This window comes from Pecten maximus, chromosome 7, assembly GCF_902652985.1.
Source record: "Pecten maximus chromosome 7, xPecMax1.1, whole genome shotgun sequence".
NCBI classification, from domain to species: Eukaryota; Metazoa; Mollusca; class Bivalvia; order Pectinida; family Pectinidae; genus Pecten; species Pecten maximus.
Genome location: NC_047021.1, coordinates 5,719,914 through 5,746,331, shown reverse-complemented (window position 1 = coordinate 5,746,331; position 26,418 = coordinate 5,719,914). Strand labels below are relative to the sequence as shown.

The window sequence follows — 26,418 nt, the reverse complement described above, 5'->3', positions numbered from 1 at the left end:
TTCATATGATTCAAGTTATTATTTCCATGCGTCTGTTTAAGTATCTATGATTACATTAACCTCAGTGTTACACGCAAGTTATGTCTCCAGCTTGATTCCAAGTATTTGTTTTTTTCATACGAGGCCGTTTATAGGGAAAAGCTTATCAGAACAGTTAACAGAGACCTTGTCAGAACAGGTAACAGAGACCTAATCAGAACAGGTAACCGAGACCTTATCAGAACAGTTAACAGAGACCTTGTCAGAACAGGTAACAGAGACCTTATCTGAACAGGTAACCGAGACCTTATCAGAACAGGTAACAGAGACCTTATCAGAACAGGTAACAGAGACCTTATCAGAACAGGTAATAGAGACCTTATCAGAACAGGTGACACAGACCTTGTCAGAAAAGGTAACAGGACCTTATCAGAACAGGTAACAGAGACCTTATCAGAACAGGTAATAGAGACCTGATCAGAACAGGTAACACAGACCTTGTCAGAACAGGTAACGGAGACCTAATCAGAACAGGTAACACAGACCTTGTCAGAACAGGTAACAGGACCTTATCTGAACAGGTAACACAGACCTTGTCAGAACAGGTAACAGAGACCTAATCAGAACAGGTAACACAAACCTTGTCAGAACAGGTAACAGGACCTTATCTGAACAGGTAACAGAGACCTTATCAGAACAGGTAACCGAGACCTAATCAGAACAGGTAACATATACCTTATCAGAACAGGTAACAGAGACCTTATCTGAACAGGTAACAGAGACCTTATCTGAACAGGTAATAGAGACCTTATCTGAACAGGTAACCGAGACCTTATCAGAACAGGTAACAGAGACCTTATCTGAACAGGTAACATAGACCTTATCTGAACAGGAAACACAGACCTTATCAGAACAGGTAATAGAGACCTGATCAGAACAGGTAATAGAGACCTTATTAGAACAGGTAATAGAGACCTTATCAGAACAGGTAATAGAGACCTTATCAGAACAGGTAATAGAGACCTTACCTGAACAGGTAACAGAGACCTTATCAGAACAGGTAAAAGAGACCTTATCTGAATAGGTAACAGAGACCTTATCAGAACAGGTAACAGAGACCTTGCAAAGTCCTCCAATTTCTTAAAAACACGAGTGACATGTACTATATCGCCATTTCTTGTCGTCGTCCTTTAACGACCTTGTTATGACAATGATTGATGTCCAGCTGTCAATTTTATATTCCGAATGGGCCCATACGATACTACACGACGTATTATGTAAATTAAGATTTGATGACTCCATCTAAAGACATCTAAGGATAACGTTTGTTCACTCGCCTGGTACATGGCGTTCATTGTTAGCAGATATATCACAAGCGCAAAGGCCATACTCAAATATCATACGTATTTAATTGACATTCATTGTATTCGCATTTGATGCTTTTTTCGCACATAAAACGTTTACCAACTTTCGGTCAGAAGGGGTATTGTATATTTGCTTCAAGTGTCTAAGGGCATACCTATCCTTTTTAGTTGTCTACACTTAATTATGTTAAATAGTTACTACCAGTGCATACTCACCGACGTGTACACAGTAATTCCATGTTTCCTATTTAATATAACATAAATTTAACGAATACGACAGAATATCGATAGTTTTACGAGTGTGAGTGTTACGAGTGTCATACGAGTGAAATATATGTTATATTAAAAGTTTTGTTGTTGTTTTTTTTAATTTTTATTTTTGTTGTATTTTATATACTTACAAACAAAATTAAAAATATCGAAAAATTGATAGTGTCAAAAAGTGCGGGAACCAGTAACATAATTCGTGACGTCATCTTTTTATGACGTTACTCCACGTGAACTTGACAGCGCCATATTGAAAGGACTGAGCAACGCATTTAAGGGTTTTTCTGCCGTACTCGGAGAATCTGTGCATGAAAAGCTAACGTCAAGTGAGTATTTTGTCAAACACTAGTCTGAATATTTCATAAATATAGCAAAATAACCCATTTATCTATCTTCGTTTCGATTGGAAAAATCAACTAAGTGAATACATAGGTTAGCTCTGATTGGCCAAAAAAGAAAAATCTTATATTTTTACTGCAAACTCTTACTTTTTCACTGCTCATCGCTGCAGTAAAAACATAAGATTTAGTAGTTTGATAAATTTCCATATTTCTCTGGCAAAAATGCAATAGATATATATACATTTATATATATATAAACGATATGTACGATTGTCCTATTGAAATAACCGTGAGTGGTTTTTTACCCTCCTACTTCACAAACATAGGTTGTTCCCCCTCTCCCAGCAAACACACACGGCAAAGAACTGCTAAGCGAGACGTGAATTCTTTTGATATTTTACATGTTATGAATATAATGTCTATACATTTTCATTAAAAATTAAACCAGTTGCAGTTTCCTCTTGTGGACGATGAACATACTATGCGGCGAGTATTGGCATTATTTCTGATATATTGCCTTGTATTAGTTTGTTTTTGAACTATTTTCTCTTGAATTAGTCTGAACTGCTTCCTTCTGTTTTAGTCTTTTACTCGAATTTTTTGTACTGTTTTTTTTATTTTCTGTTGTATTAGTCTATCACTCGTGTTTTCCTCTTGTATCAGTCTATTACTCGTGTTTTCTGTACCATTTTCCTCTTGTATTAGTCTATCACTCATGTTTTCTGTAGTTTTTTTCTTGTATTAGTCTATCACTCGTGTTTTCTGTAGTTTTTCTCTTGTATTAGTCTATCACTCGTGTTTTCTGTAGTTTTTCTCTTGTATCAGTCTATCACTCGAGCTTTCTGTAGTTTTTCTCTTGTATCAGTCTATCACTCGTTTTTTCCGTAGTTTTTCTCTTGTATTAGTCTATCACTCGTGTTTTCTGTAGTTTTTCTCTTGTATCAGTCTATCACTCGTGTTTTCTGTAGTTTTTCTCTTGTATCAGTCTATCACTCGTGTTTTCTGTAGTTTTCCTCTCTTATTAGTCTATCACCCGTGTTTTCCTCTTGTAGTAGTCTATCACTCGTGTTTTCTGTAGTTTTCCTCTTTTATTAGTCTATCACTCGTGTTTTCCTCTTGTATTAGTCTATTACTCGTGTTTTCTGTAGTTTTTCTCTTGTATTCGTCTATTACTCGTGTTTTCTGTAGTTTTTTCTCTTGTATCAGTCTATCACTCGTGTTTTCTGTAGTTTTCCTCTCTTATTAGTCTATCACCCGTGTTTTCCTCTTGTAGTAGTCTATCACTCGTGTTTTCTGTAGTTTTCCTCTTTATTAGTCTATCACTCGTGTTTTCCTCTTGTATTAGTCTATTACTAGTGTTTTCTGTAGTTTTCCTCTTGTATTAGTCTATTACTCGTGTTTTCTGTAGTTTTTCTCTTGTATTAGTCTATCACTCGTGTTTTCTGTAGTTTTTTCTCTTGTATCAGTCTATCACTCGTGTTTTCTGTAGTTTTCCTCTCTTATTAGTCTATCACCCGTGTTTTCCTCTTGTATTAGTCTATCACTCGTGTTTTTCTCTTGTATCAGTCTATCACTCGTGTTTTTCTCTTGTATCAGTCTATCACTCGTGTTTTCACCTTGTATCAGTCTATCACTCGTGTTTTCACCTTGTATCAGTCTATTAATCGTGCTGCTTGTATTGTTTTCTCTTGTATTAGTCCATTATTCGTGATTTCTGTTGTTTTTCAATTTTTGTCGTTTAGCTAAAAGTTTGAAATGATGCGTCTTCATAAAATCATGAAACGGAAGATATACTTCTATTACTTTAATTTTCAAGGAATATAATTTTCGTGAGTGTATTCCATTCAGAAAAAAACCCCACATACACACGTTGGGGCGTATCTCATTATAAGACGCAGTAACAAGTTTACACCACACATCTCTGGTAAGTGTAGTTTACGTTTCAATAATTACCAGGGAAAGATAAACATTCTGACATTTAATCGTTTGCATGTATTTTAATGCATAACTTGACAATGTGCATATCCGTTATCAAGTTTTCCGGCGACTGTGTTCATTGGAACCGAGTTAGGTATCTGTCTGTAGGTCACGTGTCTGGGGTCTGTCACCGTGTAAACACATCCCCTCCTTAATAACATGCTATTCCGCCTCATACCGCAAACCGCCCACGCGTAAATTGAACACTGCACGTGAAACTTCAGTCGTGTCGTGCCCCATCTCAACCGTAACTAACTTGTCTACACCGACAGCGCACACAGAATGTCTTCTCTACTCTCCACTACAAACTGGCAAAATTCTCTTTCCGCCGATCATGTGATCGCAAAAAAAAAAAAACACTCTTGAGAAAGAAAAAGTAAATATATCCTTTCCGTGTCTTACTGGTTCGTAGACAAAGAGATACAAGCTACATTAGTTCGGCGGTGTGTGTCTACTCTATTACTCTGGCCGTATGAATTACGTCTACGCAAGTTAATGACAGGATATAATTGTAATGCAAGAGTAATTTATTGACTGGCTGTATTCGGTTTAGATACATCTTTTGGTGACCGTTATACCTGTAATACCGGGAATGCGAGATTCAGCGTTGTTTCTTAGTTTCTGTATTTTGTGTATAACTATACTCCAGGCCCCGGGGGCACCTCGGTGTCCCCCATGTACCGGGCACCCCTCATGCCCCAAACTCCGGGAAGGATGTGAGAGGGTGGCCTTGCCATGCAGTTGTTGTGATGACTGTGCCAGGCTGATTGGAGAGAATTGCTCTGCCTACAGTCCAAGGTATGAACTCTTTAAATACTACTCTATATAGCAAGGACACCATTGAACAATAGTATTCTTTCATATCTCATTTCTGACTTTCTCTTTTTAGATATGCGAACATTCAAAATCTGTTTAAACGTTTTTGTTAAGAATTTGTTAAACTTGTCGCTTGAATTCTTAAATCGTTGACTTTGTATTTGTTTCATGGACAATATAACTCGGTTTTATTTCTTATATTTAGTTAATTTTATTACAGTTGTGATGAGCGATAAAAACGTTAAAGCGTGTCATAAGATAAAACTTTATAAATTAATGTTGGCGTCACATTTGTTCTTACCCGTTTACGACAAACTGCCTGAAACATTACACATTTAGTTAGCTATAATATACATTCTGTATTCACTACTGCATGAATGTTCCTGTTATATATTCTAGTAAGTATTATAATCTAGTTAATTACCTGTACCTAAACTATACTGACCATATCACGTTTTGCAATCAACACAATGAAACAAATATACTTTTATAGACAATTTAAGCCTTGACTTTCAGAAAACTATTTCTATTGAATAACTGTGGTGTCTACAATCATTATATTTGTAAAGGCATTATACATTTGATATAGGAGAGGAGTTATGATTTATCTAGTGACCTCGCCAGTCAGTCATTAACTTGGCCGTTGTCAGTTATCTTGTCATATCATTGAAATAAGCAATTATATATCAATTACTGTTTTATTTTAGTTTTTATTGCGAGCATACATCAACGTATTTTGAAAAAAACCCACCCCATCCATCATTAATTCCGTTAGAAGATATCACTTATCTGCAGATTTTCTTTTTTGTTGTTGCATGATATATTCATTTTCATCTTTTCCATCCGTATACAACATAGTTCACATCTGTCACTCAATCTTGTCTGATGATTAACCAATGCAATATATTTGAACTGAAAATATCGGGATATGTAGATGGTTGCATGATGTACTACGTCCAAACCTGCCTAAAATATATCGAGAGGTGGACGGTGACTGGATATTCCCCTAGGTCCAAACCTGCCTAGATTGTATCGAGGGAAGAAAGATGACTGGATGATGTGCTAGGTTTAAACCTGCCTAGATTAAATGGGGAGGATAATCCCCTAGGTCTAAACCTGCCTAGATTATAAGGAGAGAAGGAAGGTGACTGGATTATCCACTAGGTCCAAAACTGCCTAGATTATGACGAGAGAAGGCAGGTGACTGGATTATCCACTAGGTCCAAAACTGCCTAGATTATGACGAGAGAAGGCAGGTGACTGGATAATCCACTAGGTCCAAAACTGCCTAGATTATGACGAGGGAAGGCAGGTGACTGGATTATCCACTAGGTCCAAAACTGCATAGATTATAACGAGAGAGGGAAGGTGACTGGATTATCCACTAGGTCCAAAACTGCCTAGATTATATGGAGAAAAGGGAAGCGACTGGGTTATCCACTAGGCCCAAAACTGCACAGTTTATATGGAGAGAAGGAGGCGACTGGGTTTTCCGTAAGGCCCAAAATATTTAGAGAAAGTGGCTAGATTACCTGAAGAACATGAAGGTAACTGGGGTATCTGTGGAGGACGAAAGTGGCTAGATTAACTGTAGAGAATGAAGGTAGCTGGGGTATCTGTGGAGGACGAAAGTGGCTAGATTAACTTAAGAGAATGAAGATAGCTGGGCTATCTGTGGAGGCAGCAAGTGGCTAGATTACCTTTAGAGAATGAAGGTAGCTGTGATATCTGTAGAGGAAGAAAGAGGCTAGATTAACTTAAGAGAATGAAGGTAGCTGTGATATCTGTAGAGGAAGAAAGAGGCTAGATTACCTTTAGAGAATGAAGAAAGTGGCTAGATTACCTTTAGAGAATAAAGGTTGCTGGGCTATCTATGGAGGAAGAAAGTGGCTAGATTACCTGTAGAGAATGAAGGTAGCTAGGATATCTGTGGAGGAAGAAAGTGGCTAGATTACCTGTAGAGAATGAAGGAAGTGGCGAGATTACCTAAGGTTGATGGGTTACCTGTATATACTTGTGATGCATGGCTTGATCATCCCAATAATAAAGGTTATTGGGTTTCAAATGTAGAGAAAACTGTTGGATGAATCATCTGAGGAGGATGAAGTTGAGTGGATTATCGTAACTCTTATACATCCGACATTTCTTTTATAATGTATCCCCATGTTCCTATATATTTGTACCACAGTAATATCCTATGTAACCAGAGCTATAGTCATTTTACTGCAATATCAATAACCTTACACATACATTGTATATCTTACTCCAATGTATAAACCATAAGAAGGATGTTGACACGCTAAGATATTCCAGATGAAACATACTACGTGAACATGTGATTTTAAACAGCTGATGTTCGAATTACAACTGTGGTAAAGACTGATATCGCACGCTTTGTTAAGTATTTAAAGTTGATATTAATTATGGGTGTAGTCTACAAGTTTCCTAATATAAAGCTTTAAATGTTTGTATCGGTACAATTGTCATTCATGTGTTAAGAGAACCAGCTTAATGTTGCACGGACATAAATATCCTCTTAAGTGGGCAACTGTAGCATGGGATGCGTGCTTAAAATGCGTATGTAAGTGTACATATCAATGATTGGAATGCATGTTTCACATCCAACCCTCTAACAATGTCGACTATAACATGTGATACTCTCCCAAGTCATTTGGTAGGCATGACCGAGTTTTCTTTTTCCGGTCAATCCGTACAAACCAAACTTACGTCATTCCTTATGACTAATACATGTGTATCCCTAATGTTAGGTGACGAGTGTGTGTTATTGTATAGTGTGTTTTCTGTGCAATTTCATTTTTATTATTTGTGTAGTCTGATATAAACCATTTTCACAAATACACTTATACTGGAAGGGCTTTATCAACGAATGTTTAAAGAGAAATTACAATATGAATGCTCTAAAACACTTTCACATTTATTCTGAATAAAACTCTTCAATTTTGAAATTGATTTGCATCAATTGAAAATGGTTTGATAACGTAGCCAATATGTATAAACTGTTGATATAATGACGGGTTTCATTGAGTAACAATCAGCGGAATCAACAGTAACTTGTTATGGGACATTAATACTATCATCATTGTAATTAAATACTTTAGCTTAAGATAAGATCAGATAAATTTTAATACCAGTGCAGGACCTTTTGATCCTCTATACCGGACTCCGAAATATGATTATTATTTATCAAGTATCTAGTATTATCTACTCTGTTTTTGAAAGAACTTACTGTTGGTTCTAGGACAACATGTTCTGGGAGATCGTTGTTTGTTTTGTTTAACGTCCTATCAACAGCCAGGGTCAATAAAATACAAGACACCTATCGAGATCTACTTGTTCACTGTCATATTTAAGCTATTTTTGTCGGAAAAATGTGATAAAGATAATCATGAAGACCGCCCTTTTATAAGAACTTATTTTGAATGTTTTTTTAAGATGTATACCATCCGTATTTTTGTATAAGTTAAATGATAATACAAAAAAAAATTGTACATAAAATTTAATCTTATTTTCTTGGTCATATCGTTGACTCCGACAAAGTCAAAGTCATCTATATCGCATTCGACACATCTTTAAAAGAACCTCGTGATCAACAAAAGCGCCAGGGTCATATAATGATAGGATCAGTTCCACCAACGAATGACATGACAGTTTGTTCAAATACATTTCTAGTCATGTCAGATGTCATAGACTCAGATCTATTTCTGTATCTCTGTTGGGTGTATTTAACAGTTATTTTATAACATACCACTGTCGGGTGTGTTACAGTAATTATATAACATACCACTGTCGGGGGTGTGTTACAGTAATTATATAACATACCACTGTCGGGTGTGTGTTACAGTAATTATATAACATACCACTGTCGGGTGTGTGTTACGGTAATTATATAACATACCACTGTCGGGTGTGTGTTACAGTAATTATATAACATACCACTGTCGGGTGTGTTACAGTAATTATATAACATACCACTGTCGGGTGTGTTACAGTAATTATATAACATACCACTATCGGGTGTGTGTTACAGTAATTATATAACATACCACTGTCGGGTGTGTGTTACAGTAATTATATAACATACCACTGTCGGGTGTGTTACAGTAATTATATAACATACCACTATCGGGTGTGTGTTACAGTAATTATATAACATACCACTGTCGGGGGTGTGTTACAGTAATTATATAACATACCACTGTCGGGTGTGTGTTACAGTAATTATATAACATACCACTGTCGGGTGTGTGTTACGGTAATTATATAACATACCACTGTCGGGTGTGTGTTACAGTAATTATATAACATACCACTGTCGGGTGTGTGTTACAGTAATTATATAACATACCACTGTCGGGTGTGTGTTACAGTAATTATATAACATACCACTGTCGGTGTGTTACAGTAATTATATAACATACCACTGTCGGTGTGTTACAGTAATTATATAACATACCACTGTCGGGTGTGTGTTACAGTAATTATATAACATACCACTATCGGGTGTGTGTTACAGTAATTATATAACATACCACTGTCGGGTGTGTTACAGTAATTATATAACATACCACTGTCGGGTGTGTGTTACGGTAATTATATAACATACCACTGTCGGGGGTGTGTTACAGTAATTATATAACATACCACTATCGGGTGCGTGTTACAGTAATTATATAACATACCACTGTCGGGTGTGTGTTACGGTAATTATATAACATACCACTGTCGGGTGTGTTACAGTAATTATATAACATACCACTGTCGGGTGTGTGTTACAGTAATTATATAACATACCACTGTCGGGTGTGTTACAGTAATTATATAACATACCACTGTCGGGTGTGTTACGGTAATTATATAACATAGCACTGTCGGGTGTGTGTTTAACAGTAATTATATAACATACCACTGTCGGGTGTGTTACAGTAATTATATAACATACCACTGTCGGGTGTGTGTTACAGTAATTATATAACATACCACTGTCGGGTGTGTTACAGTAATTATATAACATACCACTGTCGGGTGTGTGTTACGGTAATTATATAACATACCACTGTCGGGTGTGTGTTACAGTAATTATATAACATACCACTGTCGGGTGTGTGTTACAGTAATTTTATAACATACCACTGTCGGGTGTGTGTTACAGTAATTATATAACATACCACTGTCGGGTGTGTTACAGTAATTATATAACATACCACTGTCGGGTGTGTGTTACAGTAATTATATAACATACCACTGTCGGGTGTGTTTAATATTGATTATATAACATACTAATGTTGGGAGTAATAATATACCACTATTCGCTGTAATGATATAATATACCACTGTTGGCTGTAATGATATAATATACCACTGATGGCTGTAATGATATAATATACCACTGATGGCTGTAATGATATAATATACCACTGTTGGCTGTAATGATATAATATACCACTGTTGGCTGTAAAGATATACTATAACATTGTTGGCTGTAATTATATACTATAACACTGTTGGCTGTAATGATATAATATAACACTGTTGGCTGTAATGATATAATATACCACTGTTGGCTGTAATGATATAATATACCACTGTTGGCTGTAAAGATATACTATAACATTGTTGGCTGTAATTATATACTATAACACTGTTGGCTGTAATGATATAATATAACACCGTTGGCTGTAATGATGTAATATACCACTGTTGGCTGTAATGATGTAATATACCATTGTTGATTGTAATGATATAATATACCACTGTTGGTTGTAATGATGTAATATACCACTGTTGGCTGTAATGATGTAATATACCACTGTTGGCTGTAATGATGTAATATAACATTGTTGGCTGTAATGATGTAATGTTACACTGTTGGCTGTAATGATAAAATATACCACTGTTGGTTGTAATGATGTAATATACCACTGTTGGCTGTAATGATGTAATATAACACTGTTGGCTGTAATGATGTAATATACCACTGTTGGCTGTAATGATGTAATATACCACTGTTGGCTGTAATGATATAATATACCACTGTTGGCTGTAAAGATGTAATATAACACTGTTGGTTGTAATGATATAATACACAACTGTTGGATGTAATGATATAATATACCACTGTTGGCTGTAAAGATATAATATAACATTGTTGGCTGTAATGATGTAATATAACACCGTTGGCTGTAATGATATAATATACCACTGTTGGTTGTAATGATGTAATATAACACCGTTGGCTGTTATGATGTAATATAACACCGTTGGCTGTAATGATGTAATATAACACTATTGGCTGCAATGATACAATATACCACTGGTGGCTGTGTTACATCATGAAGCTAAAACACTGATAAAAGCATGTATATTATATAGAATCTAGAGTGGAATATCAGTGACGTTGTGAATGTTACATCACAGGATAAAGTGGGACACCTTTGACTGGTGTGTTTTATCTGCTGATTGATCTGTTTGTCTTTATAGATGTGCCTCGGGACTAATGTGTATGAACATGCGAGGAGAGGCACTGGAGCGGGTCCCTCGGATTATGAGAACCTACCATGGGATATGTCAAAATGTGTAAGCTCTTTAGCAGTCGTCAGTATCTGTGTAACATAATATTGGCATCGTGTATGAAAAGTTCTGCTGTTTTCGCAACTTATTACTCATGTTATTATGCCAGTTTAACGGTACGTTTAGATAACGCCATTAATTCACTCCAATAGTTCACCCTTTTGAGAATGGAAATGGGAATTTCAACCCGATTGACGAGATTGAACTACACGAGGCTTGTTGAGATTCAAGATTGTCAGTCACAACAAATACTGCTCTTTACTTTGTACATAACTTCGTAACAGGTTGATTTTGTACTTATCGACCATCCTCCTGCATGATCCAGTGTGTGGTTTCTCGTGTGTCGACTATTTAGGGTACGACGGAGGACCACGGAATAGAGTTAATAGTATCACTGCCTGAAATCTTCGGTAGTCACTAAAACTGGCACCTCTGGAACTTCTCCCCATTGCAATACTTAAAAAAAATATCCTTTCCTTTCTTTAAGGCATACGCTGTGTTTTGTTTTCCTCTGTATTTCCTTCCCTAGACGCCCGTCCGCATATGACCCTAGCGGTTACTAGGATGAGTAGTACTCGGCAGACATAACGTATAGTCTGCTATCTGTGTTATGTGACGGGCCACACTACTCATGATGTAACAACTACGACCGAAGAACAAAAAACCGGCCCCCTAATTAACCATTCTGTCGCTCTGTATCCACATCAGGAGAGAATCTCAACCAAAACAACAAACAGTTTGGCTGTTGAGTATTTCTTGTTCATTACCAAGCTGGAAAAACCTCTCAAAAATGTTGACACTTTCATATGTTGACATTTATAACCGACGAAGTGATTAATGATAATTGGAAAATAATCTTTGAAATAATCTTACTGTAGATATGAGCAGATACAAGTCGTCTTTCTTGTGTATATGAAGCCATGGTCCAATTATAAAGCTTCTGCTGTTACTAGAAGTATATTTTCTTTTTAAGTTTTAGTATTAATTTTTACAGCAAATCGATCGTCAGAAACTCGACAACTAAAATAAAAATCACAGCCTTTTGTTAGTGTTAAGAACGCAAATAAACTTCACTGAATATGTTTTCAGTTACTTCGTTTAGAAAACACTTCCTTGATATCGATTTTCATATTGTTTAACTACAAACTTGTGCATGTAAGACAATGGATATAAACACGTCATTTTAATTTTGTTGAACACTGTAGCTAAGTCATGCAAATGCAAGGCTGGGCACACCTGATAAATATTCTCTAATTTTGATATGTTATTATTTCAGTGTGGTTCAGCCAGTTGTCGTGGAGAACACAGATATTGAAGAGAGGCAGATAGGATCAAAACATTACAGGAATGGAGTCTAAACAGACGCTCCGTAAACCACTATCATACATGTACACCGCGTGTTTGTAAATTGATTGCAATGTATTGTACCTGATCATTGTCTCACATAGCCTTATAGTGATCTTACACAGTACCTGTTTATAAACCGACACCATCATATTTTATGTACTTGTTAAACCATAATTCGTATCTTACTTTCTGGTTTTTTTAATCATGAAAAAGACATCAGTTGTAATTTTACTATTTATAATCAAACCTGTCGACATTTGCCTCCATCACGAGCTTGTTGTACGCCAGACCGTTAGTTTACTAATCGATGGTGTTACCTATACTGTCGTGTTACATTGTCTGTTTCAATGTAAGGGTACTGATTCAATGTCGAACATAAAATAATACTTCCCTGTTAAAGGTAAATGTTATTTCCTGTATATCAAAACAAAGCCAATTGTAAGCAGCGAACATTTTGTCGAGTTAAAGAAAAGCATCATGTGTATTTTGGACACTTGTATTTTTTGCATTAGTAAAAAGAAAAGTAAATCTAGCCGCGAAATACTGACTGAATACTAACTCTTATCCGTTAGGAATGGTATACTCTGTGTGTAGTAAAGCGAGACGGCACATTTCTACTGGATGTATCTAGGTTTTACACGATATCCTGACAGTGTAATCATCAAAGGGTCATGATCATCAGGTAGCGCTTTTGGAGACACGTTTTCCTCCTTATCCTGGTCACTTTTATTTCATCGAATCAGTAACACAGCAAGTGTTTATGGCTTCTAATAGCTCTATGTTATCATCAGAGGTGTAGTGCTAACCTGTGCTTATGTTCATGTTATTGTAATAAATACTGTTATCATTCCTATAAGCATTGCTGTGTTGTTCACCCGAGAGGAAGTCTCAAGGGACCCATTGTAATCACCTTCAGTCCGTCGTCGTGCATCTTCAGCCTCTATTTCGTAAACGTTTACCTTTTCCGACTTCTTCTCAATAACCAGGAGGCATAGTGTCCGGATATTGGGGCAGTAGCATGCTGAAAGACAGGGCTACGCCATTTTTTCAATGGATGATTTTACCTTCTTTTCAATATATCATTGGTCCAATGTATTGAAAGACTTTATCGACTTTTCAAGAAGCTTAAGGTTATTCGGCCAATAACATGTTGGGACGAAGGGCAAATTAACGACATTGGAATTCTTAAAATGTCACAGAAGTCAATTTGTGTTAATATGTTTAAACGGTGTCTTCTCAATAACCAAGACGCCAAGGGTCATTGGGTCAGGGACATTCTGAGACCACGTTTGTTCAAATAATGACTTTGATCTACTTTCAAGGGGTAGGGGTCAAATGAGTAGTACGTTTCTGGTGTTGTATTAAAACACTTTACCCTGTTGGTAAATCATGTATATCCCCGCACCTGTTTATCTCCCAACAGTTCATTTGATAAAACAGTATTCTTGGCCCGTCTGACATGGAACCTGAGAAATGAGTAAATTTTATTATCTCGATAGAAATATATAACTCCTGAAATGTGTTATCAACTGTTGTAAACTACTGAATTACGAAGATTTCTCTTTTGTACGAAGGAGAGATAGTCAGCTGATATAGGCCTTGGTGGTTGGTTTCTTCCTCTTCGATGATGTCAGCTTTGTTGATAAATGAGGACAATGTCATGGAAGAAATCACGATAAAACATCCCAACTAAACGTGATCATATGAGAATATTTTAAAAGCGGGTTACAGGAATATTAATATAGAACAGTATATCAGTCGTGTATTGAGCGTTGTGTGCGACTAATGTTTATATACAGTTTTGGCGATAAGCGTAAATGATTGTCAATTCCGCTCCGGTATTCTGTGAAGGAGTGTTACTACTTCTGATATTATATGAAGGAATGTCAGTGTAGTTCCGATATTGTGTGAAGGATTGTCAGTATAGTTCTGGTATTGTGTGAAGGACTGTTATTGTAGTTCCGGTATTGTGTGAAGGATTGTTATTGTAGTTCAGATATTGTGTGAAGGATTGTTTTTGTAGTTCAGATATTGTGTGAAGGATTGTCAGTATAGTTCTGGTATTGTGTGACGGATTGTTATTGTAGTTCAGATATTGTGTGACGGATTGTCAGTATAGTCTGGTATTGTGTGAAGGATTGTTATTGTAGTTCAGATATTGTGTGACGGACTGTTATTGTAGTTCAGATATTGTGTGAAGGATTGTCAGTATAGTTCTGGTATTGTGTGAAGGATCGTCAGTATACATGTAGTTCTGGTATTGTGTGACGGATTGTTATTGTAGTTCAGATATTGTGTGAAGGATCGTCAGTATAGTTCTGGTATTGTGTGAAGGATTGTCAGTATAGTTCTGGTATTGTGTGAAGGATTGTCAGTATAGTCCTGGTATTGTGTGAAGGACTGTTATTGTAGTTCCGGTATTGTGTGAAGGATTGTCAGTATAGTTCTGGGATTGTGTGAAGGACTGTTATTGTAGTTCCGGTATTGTGTGAAGGATTGTCAGTATAGTTCTGGTATTGTGTGAGGGATTGTTATTGTAGTTCAGATATTGTGTGAAGGATTGTCAGTATAGTTCTGGTATTGTGTGAAGGATTGTCAGTATAGTTCTAGCTAGCTAGCTGGTATTGTGTGACGGATTGTCAGTATAGTTCTGGTATTGTGTGCAGGATTGTCAGTATAGTTCTGGTATTGTGTGAGGGATTGTTATTGTAGTTCAGATATTGTGTGAAGGATCGTCAGTATAGTTCTGGTATTGTGTGAAGGATTGTCAGTATAGTTCTGGTATTGTGTGACGGATTGTTATTGTAGTGCAGATATTGTGTGAAGGATCGTCAGTATAGTTCTGGTATTGTGTGAAGGATTCTTATCGTAGTTCCAATAGTGTGTGAAGGATTATCAGTATAGTTCTGGTATTGTGTGAAGGATTGTCAGTATAGTCCTGGTATTGTGTGAAGGATTGTCAGTATAGTTCTGGTATTGTTTGAAGGATTGTCAGTATAGTTCTGGTATTGTGTGAGGGATTGTTATTGTAGTTCAGATATTGTGTGAAGGATCGTCAGTATAGTTCTGGTATTGTGTGAAGGATTGTCAGTATAGTTCTGGTATTGTGTGACGGATTGTTATTGTAGTGCAGATATTGTGTGAAGGATCGTCAGTATAGTTCTGGTATTGTGTGAAGGATTCTTATCGTAGTTCCAATATTGTGTGAAGGATTGTCAGTATAGTTCTGGTATTGTGTGAAGGATTGTCAGTATAGTTCTGGTATTGTGTGAAGGATTGTCAGTATAGTTCTGGTATTGTGTGAAGGACTGTCAGTATAGTTCTGGTATTGTGTGAAGGATTGTCAGTATAGTTCTGGTATTGTGTGACGGATTGTCAGTATAGTTCTGGTATTGTGTGAAGGATTGTCAGTATAGTTCTGGTATTGTGTGACGGATTGTTATTGTAGTGCAGATATTGTGTGAAGGATCGTCAGTATAGTTCTGGTATTGTGTGACGAATTGTCAGTATAGTTCTGGTATTGTGTGAAGGATTGTCAGTATAGTTCTGGTATTGTGTGAAGGACTGTTATTGTAGTTCAGATATTGTGTGAAGGATCGTCAGTATAGTTCTGGTATTGTGTGTAGGATTGTCAGTATAGTTCTGGTATTGTGTGAAGGATTGTTATTGTAGTTCAGATATTGTGTGAAGGATTGTCAGTATAGTTCTGGTATTGTGTGAAGGATCGTCAGTATAGTTCTGGTATTGTGTGACGGATTGTTATAGTAGTTCAGATATTGTGTGAAGGATCGTCAGTATAGTTCTGGTATTGTGTGACGGATTGTTATTGTAGTTCCGATATTGTGTGACGGATTGTCAGTATAGTTCTGGTATTGTGTGAAGAATTGTCAGTATAGTTCTGGTATTGTGTGACGGACTGTCAGTATAGTTCAGATATTGTGTGAAGGATTGTCAGTATAGTTCTGGTATTGTGTGACGGATTGTCAGTATAGTTCTGGTATTGTGTGACGGATTGTCAGTATAGTTCTGGTATTGTGTGACGGATTGTCAGTATAGTTCTGGTATTGTGTGACGGATTGTCAGTATAGTTCTGGTATTGTGTGAAGAATTGTCAGTATAGTTCTGGTATTGTGTGACGGATTGTCAGTATAGTTCTGGTATTGTGTGAAGGATTGTCAGTATAGTTCTGGTATTGTGTGACGGATTGTTATTGTAGTTCCGATATTGTGTGACGGATTGTCAGTATAGTTCTGGTATTGTGTGAAGGACTGTTATTGTAGTTCAGATATTGTGTGACGGATTGTTATTGTAGTTCCGATATTGTGTGACGGATTGTCAGTATAGTTCTGGTATTGTGTGAAGAATTGTCAGTATAGTTCTGGTATTGTGTGACGGATTGTCAGTATAGTTCTGGTATTGTGTGAAGGATTGTCAGTATAGTTCTGGTATTGTGTGACGGATTGTTATTGTAGTTCCGATATTGTGTGACGGATTGTCAGTATAGTTCTGGTATTGTGTGAAGGATTGTTATTGTAGTTCAGATATTGTGTGAAGGATTGTCAGTATAGTTCTGGTATTGTGTGACGGATTGTCAGTATAGTTCTGGTATTGTGTGAAGGATTGTCAGTATAGTTCTGGTATTGTGTGACGGATTGTTATTGTAGTTCCGATATTGTGTGACGGATTGTCAGTATAGTTCTGGTATTGTGTGAAGGATTGTCAGTGTAGTTCCGATATTGTGTGAAGGATTGTCAGTATAGTTCTGGTATTGTGTGACGGATTGTTATTGTAGTTCTGGTATTGTGTGAAGGATCGTCAGTATAGTTCTGGTATTGTGTGACGGATTGTCAGTATAGTTCTGGTATTGTGTGACGGATTGTTATTGTAGTTCTGGTATTGTGTGAAGGATCGTCAGTATAGTTCTGGTATTGTGTGAAGGACTGTTATTGTAGTTCTGGTATTGTGTGAAGGATCGTCAGTATAGTTCTGGTATTGTGTGAAGGACTGTTATTGTAGTTCTGGTATTGTGTGAAGGATCGTCAGTATAGTTCTGGTATTGTGTGAAGGACTGTTATTGTAGTTCTGGTATTGTGTGAAGGATCGTCAGTATAGTTCTGGTATTGTGTGAAGGACTGTTATTGTAGTTCTGGTATTGTGTGAAGGATCGTCAGTATAGTTCTGGTATTGTGTGAAGGACTGTTATTGTAGTTCCGGTATTGTGTGAAGGATTGTCAGTATAGTTCAGATATTGTGTGACGGATTGTCAGTATAGTTCTGGTATTTTGTGACGGATTGTCAGTATAGTTCTGGTATTGTGTGACGGATTGTCAGTATAGTTCTGGTATTGTGTGAAGGATTGTTATTGTAGTTCAGATATTGTGTGAAGGATTGTCAGTATAGTTTTGGTATTGTGTGAACGACTGTTATTGTAGTTCAGATATTGTGTGAAGGAATGTCAGTATAGTTCTGGTATTGTGTGACGGATTGTCAGTATAGTTCTGGTATTGTGTGTAGGATTGTCAGTATAGTTCTGGTATTGTGTGAAGGATTGTCAGTATAGTTCTGGTATTGTGTGACGGATTGTCAGTATAGTTCTGGTATTGTGTGACGGATTGTCAGTATAGTTCTGGTATTGTGTGAAGGATTGTCAGTATAGTTCTGGTATTGTGTGACGGATTGTTATTGTAGTTCAGATATTGTGTGAAGGATCGTCAGTATAGTTCTGGTATTGTGTGAAGGATTGTTATTGTAGTTCAGATATTGTGTGAAGGATTGTCAGTATAATTCTGGTATTGTGTGACGGATTGTCAGTATAATTCTGGTATTGTGTGAAGGATTGTCAGCTTAGTTCCTGTTATTTTGTGAAATAACTGTTTTGTGATAAACAGGTTCGGAGATATGTACGATTTACCAACAGTATAAAGTGTTTTAATACAGAAACTTAATACCCATTTGACCCCTGTGACAACCAGGAAATCATATTCAGTATTTTATCAAGATTACAGATTCCATTGGGTAATAAATGACGACGTATGTAATGATGGTTCCTGAGAACGGGTGATATTTACCTCAGTCATACACAGTTTGCCGTTAATATCATCAAATAAATTATGGAAGGTCGTGTGTACTAATACTCAGCTTCATACTTGAACACCATTATGTTGCTTTGGGCCGATTTTCTATGAGAATAGTATTTATTTGTACATCCAACGCATTAAGCAAGGGAGAATTTATTATGTAATCGGGAGTGCAGCTGCATATTTATATCCCGTACAGTTGAAATGTAAGAAGACAGACGTAATGGAGACGACTCGACTTAAATTAGAACGAGTGAGAGATAGTATCCAGTGCCAAATAAATAATACAGATGTCCCCGGGTCTGGTCTGTTTGGAACACTCCCGGTATCACAGTCGTGTAATTGACACGCCTAGCACGTGCTGTGGAAGCCGTACCTACAAACACTCCGTCATCAAACTGCTCCAAAACAAAGTTTTAATGCGCCACAGAGCTGATTTAACGGCTGTCCATGGACATGTTGCAATGAAGACAGATTAATGCAGGTTCGCGTATAACTGCAAGTGGCGAATTAGCCCAAGTGATTAGGAGTATCCACGTCCAATTAGACGGGGGTGAAGCCTGAAGGAAATGTCTGCTATTTTCAGAAATAAATTAAGCGTTGAAGGCTGGGGAATATATAAATATATTTGCAGAATTTCGGTCAAGGTTTTCTCCATGGCTGACGCGCACACACATATATAGATTCTACAGAATATTCACAGTGGCGAGGATTCATAAATACGATATATCTATTGAATTCGCTCAATTTTTTGCTTCCTTGGCAATTGTTGTAAGACAATAAGAGTAGTACCGTAAGGTTAATGACACAACAGTTAATTTGTCAGTATACATTTATATTTGCCAGAAAAAATATCACAAAATCAATTCAGAGGGATACAAATGACGCGATGATTCCCGACAAAGCACAACGAAAGGGATACCCTGGACCAAACAGCGTACCCTATTGATACGACGAGCCAAATCAATCTTACATGGTGAATCAAGTCAACAAGATAATAAAACACGATCTAGAGCTCTAAACGGACAAAACAGCAAGTATTCTTTGTACTCTATTTAGAAGGCATCAAAAAGTGCATGGGTTTTGATTTGGGCTTGGACTATCTGCCTATAACTGATAAAAATGCATATGTACATTTGTATGTTTAGCATCGATCATTAAGGTTGCAACGTTTTCTATGGCTGTACAATGTGTATAATGAATACAAAAACAACAGAAAATAAGGACATAGACGTATTTTTAATTCAAACTTGACAAAACGGAACAAAATAAGAAAAGTATTGATTTTACTGCAAATCCATGAAAAAGTAAAAGGAGAATAAGACCAGGTGCTCAGCAAGAGTAAGCGTCTTCTGCTTTATCAATAACACCCTCATTGAACATCAAGTTCAAGGACAATGGAACCACTAGGCATCGAACATGTCTGACTTTATATTACTTAAGGAAATAGAACATGTCTGACTTTATATTAAGGAAATAGATCATGTCTGACTTTATATTAAGGAAATAGAACATGTCTGACTTTATATTACTTAAGGAAATAGAACATGCCTGACTTTATATTACTTAAGGAAATAGAACATGTCTGACTTTATATTACTTAAGGAAATAGAGCATGTCTGACTTTATATTACTTAAGGAAATAGAACATGTCTGACTTTATATTACTTAAGGAAATAGAACATGTCTGACTTTATATTAAGGAAATAGAACATGTCTGACTTTATATTACTTAAGGAAATAGAACATGTCTGACTTTATATTACTTAAGGAAATAGAACATGTCTGACTTTATATTACTTAAGGAAATAGAACATGACTGACTTTATATTACTTAAGGAAATAGAACATGTCTGACTTTATATTAAGGAAATAGAATATGTCTGACTTTATATTACTTAAGGAAATAGAACATGTCTGACTTTATATTACTTAAGGAAATAGAACATATCTGACTTTATATTAAGGAAATAGAACATGTCTGACTTTATATTAAGGAAATAGAACATGTCTGACTTTATATTACTTAAGGAAATAGAACATGTCTGACTTTATATTACTTAAGGATATAGAACATGTCTGACTTTATATTACTTAAGGAAATAGAACATGTCTGACTTTATATTACTTAAGGAAATAGAACATGACTGACTTTATATTACTTAAGGAAATAGAACATGTCTGACTTTATATTACTTAAGGAAATAGAACATGACTGACTTTATATTACTTAAGGAAATAGAACATGTCTGACTTTATATTACTTAAGGAAATAGAACATGTCTGACTTTATATTACTTAAGGAAATAGAACATGTCTGACTTTATATTACTTAAGGAAATAGAACATGTCTGACTTTATATTACATAAGGAAATAGAACATATCTGACTTTATATTACTTAAGGAAATAGAACATGTCTGACTTTATATTACTTAAGGAAATAGAACATGTCTGACTTGATATTGATTAAGGAAATAGAACATGTCTGACTTGATATTGATTAAGGAAATAGAACATGTCTGACTTTATATTGACTTAAGGAAATAGAACATGTCTGACTTTATATTAAGGAAATAGAACATGTCTGACTTTATATTAAGGAAATAGAACATGTCTGACTTTATATTAAGGAAATAGAACATGTCTGACTTTATATTACTTAAGGAAATAGAACATGTCTGACTTGATATTGATTAAGGAAATAGAACATGTCTGACTTTATATTACTTAAGGAAATAGAACATGTCTGACTTTATATTACTTAAGGAAATAGAACATGTCTGACTTTATATTACTTAAGGAAATAGAACATGTCTGACTTTATATTACTTAAGGAAATAGAACATGTCTGACTTTATGTTAAGGAAATAGAACATGTCTGACTTTATATTACTTAAGGAAATAGAACATGTCTGACTTTATATTACTTAAGGAAATAGAACATGTCTGACTTTATATTACTTAAGGAAATAGAACATGTCTGACTTTATATTACTTAAGGAAATAGAACATGTCTGACTTTATGTTAAGGAAATAGAACATGTCTGACTTTATATTACTTAAGGAAATAGAACATGTCTGACTTTATATTACTTAAGGAAATAGAACATGTCTGACTTTATATTAAGGAAATAGAACATGTCTGACTTTATATTACTTAAGGAAATAGAACATGACTGACTTTATATTACTTAAGGAAATAGAATATGTCTGACTTTATATTACTTAAGGAAATAGAACATGTCTGACTTTATATTACTTAAGGAAATAGAACATGTCTGACTTTATATTACTTAAGGAAATAGAACATGTCTGACTTTATATTAAGGAAATAGAACATGTCTGACTTTATATTACTTAAGGAAATAGAACATGTCTGACTTTATATTACTTAAGGAAATAGAACATGTCTGACTTTATATTGATTAAGGAAATAGAACATGTCTGACTTTATATTGATTAAGGAAATAGAACATGTCTGACTTTATATTACTTAAGGAAATAGAACATGTCTGACTTTATATTACTTAAGGAAATAGAACATGTCTGACTTTATATTACTTAAGGAAATAGAACATGTCTGACTTTATATTACATAAGGAAATAGAACATGTCTGACTTTATATTACTTAAGGAAATAGAACATGTCTGACTTTATATTACTTAAGGAAATAGAACATGTCTGACTTTATATTACTTAAGGAAATAGAACATGTCTGACTTTATATTACTTAAGGAAATAGAACATGACTGACTTTATATTACTTAAGGAAATAGAACATGTCTGACTTTATATTACTTAAGGAAATAGAACATGTCTGACTTGATATTGATTAAGGAAATAGAACATGTCTGACTTGATATTGATTAAGGAAATAGAACATGTCTGACTTTATATTACTTAAGGAAATAGAACATGTCTGACTTTATATTACTTAAGGAAATAGAACATGTCTGACTTTATATTACTTAAGGAAATAGAACATGTCTGACTTTATATTACTTAAGGAAATAGAACATGTCTGACTTTATATTGATTAAGGAAATAGAACATGTCTGACTTTATATTACTTAAGGAAATAGAACATGTCTGACTTTATATTACTTAAGGAAATAGAACATGTCTGACTTTATATTACTTAAGGAAATAGAACATGTCTGACTTTATATTACTTAAGGAAATAGAACATGTCTGACTTTATGTTAAGGAAATAGAACATGTCTGACTTTATATTACTTAAGGAAATAGAACATGTCTGACTTTATATTACTTAAGGAAATAGAACATGTCTGACTTTATATTACTTAAGGAAATAGAACATGTCTGACTTTATATTACTTAAGGAAATAGAACATGTCTGACTTTATATTACTTAAGGAAATAGAACATGTCTGACTTTATATTACTTAAGGAAATAGAACATGTCTGACTTTATATTACTTAAGGAAATAGAACATGTCTGACTTTATATTAAGGAAATAGAACATGTCTGACTTTATATTACTTAAGGAAATAGAACATGTCTGACTTTATATTACTTAAGGAAATAGAACATGTCTGACTTTATATTACTTAAGGAAATAGAACATGTCTGACTTTATATTACTTAAGGAAATAGAACATGTCTGACTTTATATTACTTAAGGAAATAGAACATGTCTGACTTTATATTACTTAAGGAAATAGAACATGTCTGACTTTATATTACTTAAGGAAATAGAACATGTCTGACTTTATATTACTTAAGGAAATAGAACATGTCTGACTTTATATTACTTAAGGAAATAGAACATGTCTGACTTAATATTACTTAAGGAAATAGAACATGTCTGACTTTATATTACTTAAGGAAATAGAACATGTCTGACTTTATATTACTTAAGGAAATAGAACATGTCTGACTTTATATTAAGGAAATAGAACATGTCTGACTTTATATTACTTAAGGAAATAGAACATGTCTGACTTTATATTACTTAAGGAAATAGAACATGTCTGACTTTATATTACTTAAGGAAATAGAACATGTCTGACTTAATATTACTTAAGGAAATAGAACATGTCTGACTTTATATTACTTAAGGAAATAGAACATGTCTGACTTTATATTACTTAAGGACATAGAACATGTCTGACTTTATATTACTTAAGGAAATAGAACATGTCCCAATGAGACGGTGATGTTGACTAAAACAACGTCCTATTATTATTTGTTGGATGTTGTACACATTAGTGAGATTAGGGCACATCAGTGCAGACCATGCGTTCCTGGCATTTTTCACATTCAACACTTGATCATAGTTTGTTTTCAAATTACAACCACTCTCACAGTTATCAACATGTTATCAACTATGTTGATAAGAACAGTGGGGTCGGTATGCTACCATTCCAAAGTAAACGTTTTATCAAAAGCCGATATTGATTCGACTGGCGATAATGTCATGCTGAGGTGAGCAGATCGTTACCTCCTAATTGGAAGCGTTGGGATGTGTTGAATATCTGTGATGGTTCCAAATTCTTCATGTAGATTTATAGCATTTACTCGCCCTGTGTTGCTACATATCTATCAAAAAAACGTCTTTAACACATTCTGATAATGAAGGAATGCAGCGAAAGTAAGTATTTACAAATCGTCTTTCTAAAAGTTTAACGCGCTGACTTCACGAACATGGCACTTAAACACCAGCACTTTAGAAGTAAGCACGAATTTGGACCATATTTCAGTTTAAAGTTTCAATTCATATTTACTGGGGGACATGCTACCGGTAGTTAACGACTAACGATCTTTTACCGAAAAAGTATCAGAGTGCAAGGAGTTAAATGTAATAATGGCGAATCTTCAAATTACTTCACTTTTGTGAAACCTAAAAACAATACTTCTTTCGGTCACTATGTTAATATTTTCACTATCGTAGCCTCATCATCAATTGGACATGAATATTTACATTTGACAGTATTTGCATTTCAGAGTAGATCTACATTAGAAAACACCAGAATATAGATATATTTCTTCTGTTTTCATTGATATGACAAAATAGTCTAAAGTTCTTTATGTAGAGAGGAGCTACCTGCATTACTATCGATATTTTCGTTTGACGATGTCTTAAAATTGCAGAACAAATTATCAAGAATACAATTGAGTTTATCTTGTATAAGCATGATAATTACAATCTAAGGGACAATGTTTACTGTTGTGGAGTGCATTTCATTACCCAATACACTATCTTCTTGGTGGGACAACATGTCAACGTAGCAACAAAATAGACACATGTTACACATGCTGGATGTTTGATCATAAAATCAATTTACTTACTTTTTTTAATCATTAGTTTTTTTTCTTCTGTAAACCAATTGCATATCTAACTTGGCTTCTTTTTGTGTTGAAATTTTGACAAAATATTCGGTAATCTAGAGATCTGTCTCCACTTCAACATGGCGGTAGACGACGACGACGATGATGATGATGATGATGACGACGATGATGATGATGATGATGATGATGATGATGATGATGATGATGATGATGATGATCTAAATTCTAACTCCGTAAGACAACATATGGGGGATTGATTTTTGAGATCAAGAATCTAGATTTTAATGTTTACAGTTATACTCGAGGCAGTGTATGTTCCCCGTCAAATATCCTCTACACTGACGTGTGCTTTTTGTGGAGTAAATAGGAATTTTTATTTGTCAAAATGACTTGGCAGGAACGTTTGAGATAAAAAGATATTTCATCTTTGCTGTAATCATACTTTTAGCCTTGCATAACTTTTCAAGCTTCAGATACACTATTATCTATTACGAAATATTTCTGGGTTTATTGCAAAACAACAAAAAATGTCGATAAAACTCATCTTTCTGTGTGTAATGAACAACTTCTGACATGAGTGTTTTACAGTGCTCGGCGATCTAGTCAGCACGTGCTGTTACATGGACCAGTTGGTTTGTGGGATAGTTGCAGGCATTACAACTAAATTTACTACATAAACAGTAACCCTATAATAGTACTTTTTATATACTTATATAATTACCTGTTTATTTAACACTACAATAAATCATGGATTAATACTATGTCCCCGGGAATTAGCTGTAGACTACTTCCCTGTTACCAAGAACCAATCAAAACATTTACCTAGCTAATCTCCCTTTCCAAATTAGGTCATTATGCGATGTGAAAGAGCCAATCAGGTTGGCGGAGGTAACATCACTGCTGACAGATGATAAGAATCTCGATATAGGGTTTCGAGACATTATTTTAACCAATATCTATTCGGCTTATCATAGTATCAAAAGAATAAAATATCTGCGTAGTTTTTAATAGTGGGTAAAACTGAATTGAAAAAAAAGTATCAAATTGAATAAAATATATTTGTTTACATCTTATTAACGTCAACTGTTTGTATCGACATAAAAGGTACATTTGTACAGATGGGCGCTCATAAAATAGTCATTATGTTGCCCCTATGTTTTCCTTTTAACTTTCAATCTTGGAATATGACTATTAAATATAGTAGAAGACCTCTATCCCAAACTCAAATCATATACCTGTATACTGTGTAGCGTATCAAATGAATGGGATGGCAAGGGATGTGTTGTAGGCCATGACGTCACACCAGTGTAGGCTCCAAATGAAGTTTTACCTTCAACAATATTAAA

At 35.2% G+C, this 26,418-nt stretch overlaps 1 protein-coding gene across 2 annotated transcripts; it reads left to right on the top strand.

The window, feature by feature from the left end:
* Positions 1 to 1,849: 1,849 nt before the first annotated feature.
* LOC117331422 (insulin-like growth factor-binding protein 5) lies at positions 1,850 to 13,532 on the top strand. Of its 2 annotated transcripts, XR_004533548.1 has the most exons (4): positions 1,850 to 1,936; positions 4,578 to 4,726; positions 11,243 to 11,338; positions 12,609 to 13,532. XR_004533548.1 is itself a non-coding variant. In XM_033890128.1 (3 exons), exons 1-3 carry the CDS (start codon positions 4,521 to 4,523, stop codon positions 12,688 to 12,690), a joined length of 384 nt encoding a protein of 127 aa, XP_033746019.1. In that variant the 5' UTR covers positions 4,245 to 4,520; the 3' UTR covers positions 12,691 to 13,532. The 2 variants fall into 2 exon arrangements, 1 of the variants encoding a protein (XP_033746019.1); XM_033890128.1 differs by lacking the exon at positions 1,850 to 1,936 and having other exon boundaries at positions 4,245 to 4,726.
* The last annotated feature ends 12,886 nt before the right edge of the window (positions 13,533 to 26,418 follow it).

What these genes read in the sequence shown, in the direction of transcription:
- LOC117331422 (XM_033890128.1), top strand. Translation starts at nt 4,521, where the DNA reads ATGCGAGATTCAGCGTTGTTTCTTAGTTTCTGTATTTTGTGTATAACT. An exon ending in TGCTCTGCCTACAGTCCAAG is followed by an intron (nt 4,727 to 11,242) that starts GTATGAACTCTT and finishes TTGTCTTTATAG; the next exon opens with ATGTGCCTCGGGACTAATGT. An exon ending in CATGGGATATGTCAAAATGT is followed by an intron (nt 11,339 to 12,608) that starts GTAAGCTCTTTA and finishes TTATTATTTCAG; the next exon opens with TGTGGTTCAGCCAGTTGTCG.